This window comes from Pteropus alecto, unplaced genomic scaffold (genome assembly GCF_000325575.1).
Source record: "Pteropus alecto unplaced genomic scaffold, ASM32557v1 scaffold189, whole genome shotgun sequence".
Taxonomy (NCBI): domain Eukaryota; kingdom Metazoa; phylum Chordata; class Mammalia; order Chiroptera; family Pteropodidae; genus Pteropus; species Pteropus alecto.
This window is the reverse complement of record NW_006442117.1, coordinates 3,524,548-3,534,812: the sequence shown is the minus strand read 5'-3', so window position 1 is coordinate 3,534,812 and position 10,265 is coordinate 3,524,548. Positions and strand designations below refer to the sequence as shown.

The following is a 10,265-nucleotide window of genomic DNA, read 5'->3' as shown; positions in this document are numbered from 1 at the left end:
CCTGCCTTCCCTGTTTCCCTCCAGCTGTGTAAACACACGGGCCGAGCCACGTCCCGCATGTGCTGCTCTGCGCGGGGTCCGTGCACGAGGCTTCTGGACACGGGCAGCGGCCTGGCCGCTGTCGGGAGCCCAGGAAGCAGGGCAAAAGCACGCAGGGCAACGTGGTGTGTGTCGTCGGAGCCCCAGCCCGGGGGCGCCCGCTGAGAATACAATCGCATTCTCCTTCGCAAACGTGCAGACTGCCTCTGGGCTTCGGGATGGCAGGAAAAGCCGCGGGGTTAGCTCTTTAGCGGGCCCACGATGACACCGCTACGAGATGAGCCAGCTCCGAGTTCAACTGCATTTTCCTACTTTCATTCCATCCGAGATGAAAAATGCAAAGAAAACAACAGTGACAGCCCGTGGTCAGCCTCTGCGCCCCACCCTCTGCGGGGGCACAGACAGGACTGTGGGTCGCCGGTTCCTTTACCTCACTCGCTAGCCTCTCATATTCTTCCATCAGCCTCTCATTCTCTTGATTCACAGCAAGAACCTTACATATCCTGTTAGCCGCTGTCTCGGCCTGTAAAACACAATAGGTAAACAGGACAGCTCTGTCGACAGGGGTGGGCATGCATGACGTGAGCACGGGGGGCGGGGGGGGGCGGCGTGCTGCGGATTCCAGGTCACAGAGGCACACGACGGAGGGCGTGGCTGCTCAACGCTACGAACCGTTCCACACCTGTTACAGTTTTCACACAGACTCACACGGCAGGCTGGTATGCTGTCGGGAACAACGGGGAGACACCATTAGTCTAAAACACGAGCTTTGTGAAACGTCGAGCACGTTAGTAAGAGGAATAGCGGGGTCAGGAAACGAAATCGCCGGTCCCTGAGCGTGTGCCTGGGTGCCCTGCGGACCTCAGGACGGTGGGGCGAGAGCCTCTGAGTGACGGCAGCCTTTGGGGACCAAAGCAAAAGCGACTGGGTCCTGAATGTGTATGTCACCACACTGCGCTCACTGATGGCCTCTCCTGGAGTGAACGTGCAGAGCACGCTGGATGGGACCCTCCCCCGGGATGGACTTGCTTTGAGACTTTGTGTGACCTTCGTGAGAAGTCGGTGAGGCCTATCTCTCTATCCTCGTTTTGTGGAGGGAAACTCGGCCCGGAGTGGCAAAGCGAACACGGTGACCGCAGGAACCCATCGGGCTTCCTGGCCTGTCCTGAAGCCTCCCCTCTAAGGCCCTCACGTAGGCTGGTTTCCGGTCATCGCTGCCACTGATGGTCTTAAACAGACCCCAGGAATAATAACACATCCTCTGTCCATCCCAGTCTCTTGGGACTCACGAGGGGGAAGGAGACGGAAACAGATAAATACAGAGAAAGAACATTCACCCACAATATCCCTCAGGCTATTTGTCTTAAGGAATGAGAACGTTTTTGAGGTTCTAACACTGTTATGTCTTTCCTATTTCAGTTAAAATAAGATCAGTCTTGAAAGACGGTAGGGCGAATCGCTGGGCACAGGAGGCTTTCTCCAGGCCGAGGAGGGGGCCGGGCCGGTTCCCCGTGCTGCTCAGTGGACGTGGCTCAGTGTTCGTGGCGTCGGCCGCTTCCTAACACACGAATGTGTCACACGACATACTAATGAAACGAAAGGCAATCTCTTAGAAGGAAAGAGAGGTAAACACACTTCAGGAGCTGTCCGAAGTTAAAGCTGGTTTTTAGAAAGTAGTCTCAGTTTGGAACGTGCCACATTAGGTTACCACGAAACACTTAGATTCCAAGGTAAGATGTGAAGCGCGCACACGCACACGCACACACACAACGGACACGCATGCAGAGGAGCAGCACAGCCCCCAGATGGACGCGTGTTGGGTACCTGCTCCGCGCCCGCAAAAGCATGGTAGAAACAGGACACGTATGTCATGATGGCCCTCTCGTCCGGTTTGGGGGTGTTCACGATGTCTGAGGGGGGAAAACAGCACAGAGAACACACACACACACGAGAGCAGAAACCAGGGTGAACGAAGGGAAGGACGAGCTGGTTTACGCCCATCGATTTTCTGTGTGTTTCCTGGGCCCACAATCCCGAGCCTGCTGGGATGGTTCGCGAACGGTATGATTCGAACGTTTCTTGAATAAGCAAACTGAGAGCTTTCTCCTCCCCCACGCCTGACAGGCTTTTAAAATGCAGTCGAGGCGTTTACGAGGGAGCCCGTGTGCTCGTGGGTGGGGGGCTTCTTGCCACTTCCTAGTGACTTGGGGGACCCACGTCCTCTTGACCCGGTCGTCTGCCACTTCTGCTCTGAGTGACACATGTCACTTTTCGAGATGCTGGGAATAGCAGCAGAGGCTGGGGACACATCCCTCCTGCTGTCCCCTTCCGCACCACCCCGTGACCGCCGGCTCCCTGCCCTGCAAACAGCCCGCAGGTGTGAGGATGAAATTCTCTGGAGAAGCACGTCTTGCAATGTCCTCTACACATACTTACCATGCCATTTACAGAAATCACCAGGAGCGACAGAACATCTAAAGAGAAGGGGACGCTCGGCTTGTACACATTACAACGCTTGCTGCCCCTCGTGTTAGCCGCTGAGCCACCCGCGGGCAGGAGCCCGAACCACGTGACACACGGCCTTTCTTCCTCCCCTGTGGCAACACCGTTTTCTGCTTTTTAACTTTAAATTCAGCTCAGTCGCTGCGCAGAATGAAGTTAGAAAGACACCTCGTAAGTCCCTAAAGTGAAACCGAGTCACTGGGTTTCCAGAGCACATTAACAGGAAGGATGTGAGGCTGTGTAACAGAAAGGAGTCTTCTGGAAGACGAACATGAGCGGCATACCAGCGCATGGACAGAAAGTCAGTCCCAAAGAAAACGAGACTGAAAAGGACACACGACCGTCTCCTCAGAACCAGACGGGTCTCCTTACTCGGAGGAGAGGGAGAAAAAGGAGAAAAACAATTGAAAAAAAAAATTAAGACACAGAAGGTGAGGGGTGAGCAGCGACCCATGCTTTACGTCCTCACCTTCTGTGCACCAGCGAAAGCATGATAGTAACAGGAGACATAAGTCATTATGGCTTGCTCGTCGGGTCTGGCAGTGTTTACTAAATCTGTGTGGAGAAAAGAAGGTTAACGGCTCCAATGTCCCAACACCGGCAGGTCCCCCACTGAGCGCCTCGGGGCAGTCAGTTATAACCTTCCTTCACCCCGACACTCATGCTGTGAAAACTTAGGCTCAAATCGAAGACGTCGCACCTGCAAAGTCAGCCCTTTTGAGAATTGCCGATGGAAATAAAGGACTTGCCAAGGAGACGGGCATGGCTAGCTCAGACGTCAGGCACCGCCGCGGCCAGAACTGGACCTCCAGGCCCCAACGGGACGCACACGACACGTTCCCAGACTTCTATCGCGGTACGCGTGGCGACTCAGGGGCCAACTAAGACCCCTTCTGCAAGTCCACACGGAACAAATGCACCCACAAATCTAACCCTGGTGCCCACTTCAAAAAAGGCCTGTGGGCGAAAACAGGGAAACCACCTTCACAACCTTTTAAAAGCATGAACATAATTAAGATGATAAAGAATTTCACAAGTTGTTTTTTTTTTTTTTAACCACAGTTAACAGTTGCAATTAGCCACTCAAAAATTCCCACTTAAGGTTCAGAAACCAACACACATGACAGAAAGTCAGGTCAACAGCAGCAGGTGGGAGGGCAAGGATTAGCCAAGAGGGAGCAGTGGTCTCAGAGGAGGAGCCCAAGGTATGACACGAAAATAAAAGGGGAGAGGGAATAAGAAAAAACATGATCTGTGGTGACAGTACGTCTGACTGTCAGCAGCGAAGGCACGAAAGGTAAATGTGGGGGGACCTTCCGGGCAGGTAGGTACGTCACAGCACGCCCCAGCCCCCATCAGCCAGAAGATTCTCATGAAGAAAAGTGTGTGAGCATTTCTCCGAATCATTCAAAAGGAAAGATGAAAAGTCGTGGGAGCCTGGGATGTGCCACAGGAGGATGAAATGAATAGACTGCTGAGACTTCCCATCAGCCACGAAGGGCGAGCAGAATGGATACCCGCCCCGACCGGGGTCAGAGACCACGGACAAACCTAAGAACCGTGAAAAATGTCAGCAGGCCGGAGCAGTACCGATGGTGACCCTGAACTTGCCCTGAACTGTAGACTACCAGGGAGGCATTAGTGAACTGGAAGAGGAATTTACTAAATGCCACCGGTTTTCTCTTCTCTTAGTATCTTAGCTCTCAGTTCCAGTGGGTAAACTCTGGGTATTTTCATTATTTACTGAACGGAAAGGTCCAAGGAGAGACCACACAAATGCAAACTCGGAGAAGAGAGATGAAGAGAAAGAGAAAGGAGCTTTTCGATGTTGCTACTTCATGGTTTTATTGACTTTCTCCCTCTAAAGAGTTTTGGAGAAACCACAGTAGAATTCTGGAGCGTATTCGAGCGGCTACGCCAATAATACAGCTGTTTGCTAAATGGTTAAATTAATAAATGGGCACAATTAGAATGCTAATAGAAAGATCAATGTTATGCGTTGAATTGTGTCCCCCAAAAAGGTACGTTAAAGTAGGGTCTTTGCAGATGTTCCAGTTCAGGTGAGGTGCTGGAGCAGAGATGTGGCTGCTGCCCTCAGGAGAAGAGGGGAAGACACAGAGACGGCCACGTAAAGACAGTCAGAGATCGGAGCGGTGCTGTCACAGGCCAGCGAAGGCCTGGGCCTCAAGCCGGGAAGGGTGCTGTTGGGGAGGCCTCCGGGGGAGCATGGCCCCGCACACACCTCAGTTTTCACTGCAGCCCACAGAGCTATCAGAGAATGAATTTCTGTTGTTTGAAGACACCCAGTTTCTGGTAGTTTGTTACAGAAGCCTCAACGCAATAATCACCAAAAATAAGGAGGAACAGAAAGTTGACTATTGACTATAACCAAGTTCTTTGCTTTTCCCAACGATGCTAATTCACGGAAGCAACACACCTTTAGGGAATAATGTTCATAATACAGTAATTTAAGTTCCTTGAGGTCAGCACTCTACCTTACACACCTCATTACCTCCTGCAGTGCCTGGCAAAGGGTCTAGTTCACAGTAAGTGCTCAATAAATGTCTGTTGAGTGACAAGTGAATCATGCACAGGTGAAACGAATGGACAACCTCCACATCTGTGCTTTAAATCGTGGGTCGTAAGTACAACTCACCGATCTATCACATATACAGGGCACAAAGGCATTTGAAACTATTCCCCAGCATGAGTTATGCTGCGAAGTACTTAGAAGTTCTGTCGAATTGAACTAAACTAAATTTGATTTTGACTAATTAAAAATGAAATGGGGAAGTTCGAGAGGTATGCTGATGTTTTCTATCCTATATTTTGACTCTATAACTTTTAGTTGGAAAGAAGGACTTTTTCCTTGTGGAAAAGTCACAAGATTTATTTACTAAACTTGTCTCTATGTGATAAGGAAATTACTTTATGTTGTTAAACAATTAAAATAGGAAGTTTTCTTTGAAAATCACAAACCAAGGCACTCTGTTTCCTTGCCAAAGCTGAACCTTTTACCAAATCCTTTCACTATAGTTTTGCTAGCTTGTTTTTGTGCAGGATTAAAAAAATAATTCATGGACAAGCCACGCATGAAATCCTCTAATACTCAGCGAGGAATCCTAAGTACTTCAGATAGACTTTGATTATAAGTTTTTCGATCCCCATGCACGGCCGCAGCACACGCAGCCCGTAGATTTTATGAGTCATAACACAGTGCTCATCTCACCTTCGGCATCCAGCATTTTGGGAATGTCCAGATGCTTTTCTGCGATTTCCATGGCCAGGTTGATATTTCCTACCGGGTCATCCTGCACGAAAAACAGCATAATCCATTTTTTAAAATGTACTCCTGCAAAGGACATATGAATGATGTTTTCTATTTACCTCACTTTTGGGAAGAGACCCTCCCTCTCATCCACACCAAACCATAATTTTATAAATAATTTTCCTTCTTAGCTTTTCCCAATCGTTTCAAACATTTACAAAAACATCAAAAATGATACGAAAACCACACGATCTATGCACAAGGCAATACACGAAATGTAAGCAAACGTTTACGAGAACGAAGGCTCTGATGGGGGAGGGACATCATGGACGTGTTCTCTGGACAGGAGCAAACACCCTGCACACGTAGTGTCAGAACTTATTTTCAATGGTATTGATAACAAAATTTAGATAATTCTGAATGAAAGCATGAAACATCCATTCTCTGGATCTGGAAGGTGATTGTGGAGAATATGGGGTCCAGCACCCTCGTTTTAAACATGAGGAAGCAGAGGCATAAGAGGAGGAGGGACTGAGACCTCAGGTGGAAGTGTGGTCACTGCTGAATGTCACGAGATGGCTCCAAGAACGAAAATCGCATTTCTGGATGCTAAAGACTAGAAGAAACCATGAAAACTTGAAATTATGAAGAAATCCTTGTTTTTAAGATTGCATTTACCTTCCATTGTACAACTGGTTAAATATATGTTAACATAAAAGAAATTTAACCAGAGGCGTATAACTGAATTACTGAAAAACTAAAAGCCTTATTTAACATCTCTTATTTTTATCAACTAAAGAGATTGACTGTTATGAATCTGGGATGGAGGAACGTGAGAAAGAAAAATCAGAACGGAAAGTAGCGTTAGTCTGGGAATGACTTTAATGATTTTAACATCAAAGCCATCTAAACATTTTAGAAACTGCAAAGCTTTGCAGTGGATATAATCCTTTTAATATAATGAAACGGTTAAAAAGTGCAGGCTTCAAAAACTCATTCACAATACTCAATCAAGAAACCAAAGTAAGCTTCTTGGCCTCACAGAATATATAGTTATTTCAGGCAAAAAGCTTTTCCAACTAAATGTTGTTGAACAAAGTATATAAGCATTTCACCTAAAGCAGCCATATCACCGAGTAAGGCCTACCTGGACATTTTATGCAAATGTTCATCAAGCCACATAGCGAAGTAAAAATTTTGTTTTTTTAATATATGAGAAAAATTTCCGCATTAAAAATGGAGAGTAGTGATTCTGACACTTTGCGAAAGTTATCTCATAGACTAACTTAAAGAAAGGAGGTGGCAATTAAGTGTCTTCTTGACTCAGCAACTGACAGCGTAACCTTGGGCAGATTACCAAATTCCTCACTTTCCTCATCTATAAACTGGAATAATGCCTACTTCACATTATATGGACCGTGCATTATGACGAGTGAATGAGTATGTATATAATATATACTTATTAATATAGGCATTGAAATTAATGTATGTGTATACAACATATTAATATATGCAATCTATAACACGTGTTAATGCATGTGTACATATATAATAAACATGTGCATTTATTTATAACAGTGTCTTATCTAGAGCTATGTCAGTATTAGCTGCTATTGTTAATGATCATTTTTTCCTCCTATTGTAGGTGGCCAATTACCACAGGTCTGTTGGCCTTTTCTAATAAAGACTGACCGTTGGAAACTGCTAGTGAAACTAGGTCTGCCCCTCGTTCTGCAAATTAAAGATTAATTTAAAATGTATATACACTGTCTGAATGTCTGAACCATTTTGAAATAGCTCAGAGATTAGAAAATATATACTTTGAAAAGCTGAGGACTCTGGTTGCTCCATCCTTAAGCGGCCTCCCATCACTATGCTGTGGAGCCAATCTCAGAATACGAGTCAACTCTGCACCTGCTCCCCCAGGGTCAGTGGAGACGGGCTGGGGAAGGGGTTGGGCAGGTGAAAGCCAGGACAGCACCCAACAACCACGTCGCACAGGTGAGGGCAGCGTGCAGGGGTGGGTCCCACCAAAACACAGCAACGTGCCATGGAGGGCCAACTGAGCACACCAGCAACCTGAGAAATGGGCCCTGATGCCATCTGGAGGAATGCGGGTGGGACGAGGCCCTCGGTCTCGTCCTCACATGGCGTCACTTCTAGGGCAGCACAGACCGTCCATCATGAGATGGACAGGGCACAGGTTTCTTTCATCCAGCACAGACTGCATTTTAAAACTACTTTTGAACAATTTGAAGACTATTTCAAACTTAGATACGTTGAAGCTTAAGCTTAAAGGGAAAATTAAAATTCCCTAAGTTGATTATCTGAAAAGGGAAAAAAACAAACAAAAAGTCCCCAAACTTCTTGTCTGAGGTGACAACTAACGTCTCGTATCAATAGTGAGGATATGATAATAAAGTGTCCCTTGTGTGACAAACTAAGTCAACCAGTTCTGAGTAGCTATGTCTGCAACTGAGAACTTCAGAAAAGGCAAAGGGAATTGAGAAAGAAGGCGGAAAGGATTCAAACCTTTCCCCCCGCCAAAAACTACATGCTCCACTCCTCACATCTACAATCAGAAAAATAAAACCTGTTAACACACACGCATAAAGGCCTCGTAGTAAATAGAGCCCAATCAACAGACATAGCTTAAGTGAGACAAAAAGGGTGACGGCTGTGGGTCCTGTCCTGACCCGGCTGTGACAGGGGGCGTCTCCCCAGGCCCTGCGCCAGGCCAGCTGGCGGGCTGTGTATGCAGAGTTCAGGGCTGATGTGCTCGCGTGCGGGCAACATGCGGGGACGGGCAGGACACGGGGTGGGCCGCAGGCTGGACCCGGGGTGGGTCGCAGGCTAGACACGGGGTGGGCCGCGGGCAGGACATGGGGTGGGCTGCAAGCTAGACACGGGATGGGCCGCAGGTAGGACACGGGGTGGGCCGCGGGCAGGACACGGGGTGGGCCGCGGGCTAGACACGGGATGGGCCGCAGGTAGGACACGGGATGGGCCGCAGGTAGGACACAGGGTGGGCCGCAGGCTGGACCCGGGGTGGGCTGCGGGCAGGACACGGGGTGGGCCACAGGCCGACCTTGTTCAGCTTGGAGTAGTCGATGAGGTCGGGCCGGTGCCTGTGGATGAGCGCGCAGAGGCCGAGGCCGTCCTTCCAGCTGCGGGCGAGAACGGGAAACCGTGTTAGCGCAGAGGCGGCAGCGGCGGCGGCATCTGCGCTGATCAGACGTCGCCTCCAATGTCCTTTTGTCTGACTTAGTGCTCGGAGGGCCCATGTACCCTCCTCCCTGCCCCGTACGGTGACCCCGTGGTGCCTTCCTCCAACACCTGGGGTCCAAGGAGGGCTGCCGCCCCCTTGCCGTCCACTGCCGTTTCAGATCCAGGCCCCCTCCCCTGAGTTTCCCCCCTCCTCCTGCCCAGTTCCATGCCGGGAGAACTGGCAGTGACTGGACGGTGGTCCTGCTGTCCCACTCCGTCACTGACCCCCGGCCCCGACTGCCTCCTCTCCCCGTCTTCTCCAGTCTCCGTTCTGGACCTTTCCCCAGAATCTGCCCCATAACCAGACACGAGGACGCCCACCCTGAATGTCCAGCACGCACGTTCCTCCGCGAGTTCTCGCTCGCTTAACAAGCCACTCAGAGACCCCGGGAGCCTCTGCCTTTCTTCTCGAGGTTATTTTTTTTAAAAAGGCTAAGACATTGGCACCGAGGGATGCAACACAGGGAAGGTGGATTTCCAGTCACTTCCCCAGAGACAGCAGCGCTGACTGCTCCTTACACAAGCCCTGGCCACAGGCACCTCAGTGGTGACCACTCGGTGGGAGTTCTGTCCCCAAAGGGTCAGGGGGAGAAGGGATCTCAGGGCCACTGAAGCTTGGGGCCCCTCCCGGGCCAGAGGAAGCAAAGCAAGCAGCCGGGTGTGTGGGAAGCACGCCTGGGACCCCTGACGTTTGCGTGGGCTCCTGTCACCTTGCGGACAGTGAGGCACAGGGACGGAAAGGCCCTCTCGCCTCTGTCCACTCTACGCCTGGCTCAGTGCCTGGCACCTGGCAGACTCTCTAAATCCCAGGAGAAGCTCCCCAAGCTTTTGTCGAGTCTCATCCTTATTCTTGACTCTCTGATGATCCATGGTGGCGGGGCCCATTTATATTCCGAGGTGACCCGCCACGCAGAGTAAAACACTCAACCACTCTTCCAGTCACACAGAGTGTGACAGAGGACCTGCCTGAGGACGAAGGCTGAAGCAAGGGACAGTCACGCTCTCCGATCGTCTGCATTTCACTCACCCACCTTCCTGCCATTTCTCAAACATGATTTTCCTATTTCTCTTGAACTCCAGCAGGAGAAGCTGATTCTGGAGCGGAGGGATCAGGGTGGAGCCTGGACATGGGGCATCAGACCCCCCACGGCCTCTCCCTCCCACGAAGGAGCCGTGCCTGTCTCCCTGT

General features: G+C 49.9%; 1 protein-coding gene across 2 annotated transcripts in view; it reads right to left on the bottom strand.

Annotated features, from left to right (window-relative positions):
- Positions 1-10,265, bottom strand: part of ACTN2 (actinin alpha 2) — a 62,172-nt gene that overhangs the window by 22,719 nt on the left and 29,188 nt on the right. Inside the window, exons 6-9 of one of the 2 annotated variants that reach the window (XM_006920735.2) lie at positions 8,898-8,976; positions 5,771-5,852; positions 3,011-3,096; positions 470-562 (exon numbers count right to left, since the gene is read on the bottom strand). In XM_006920735.2, the coding sequence (XP_006920797.1) occupies positions 470-562; positions 3,011-3,096; positions 5,771-5,852; positions 8,898-8,976 (340 nt within the window). Of the gene's footprint in view, positions 1-469; positions 563-1,863; positions 1,950-3,010; positions 3,097-5,770; positions 5,853-8,897; positions 8,977-10,265 lie in introns of both variants that reach the window. The other variant, XM_006920734.3, reaches the window with a different exon arrangement.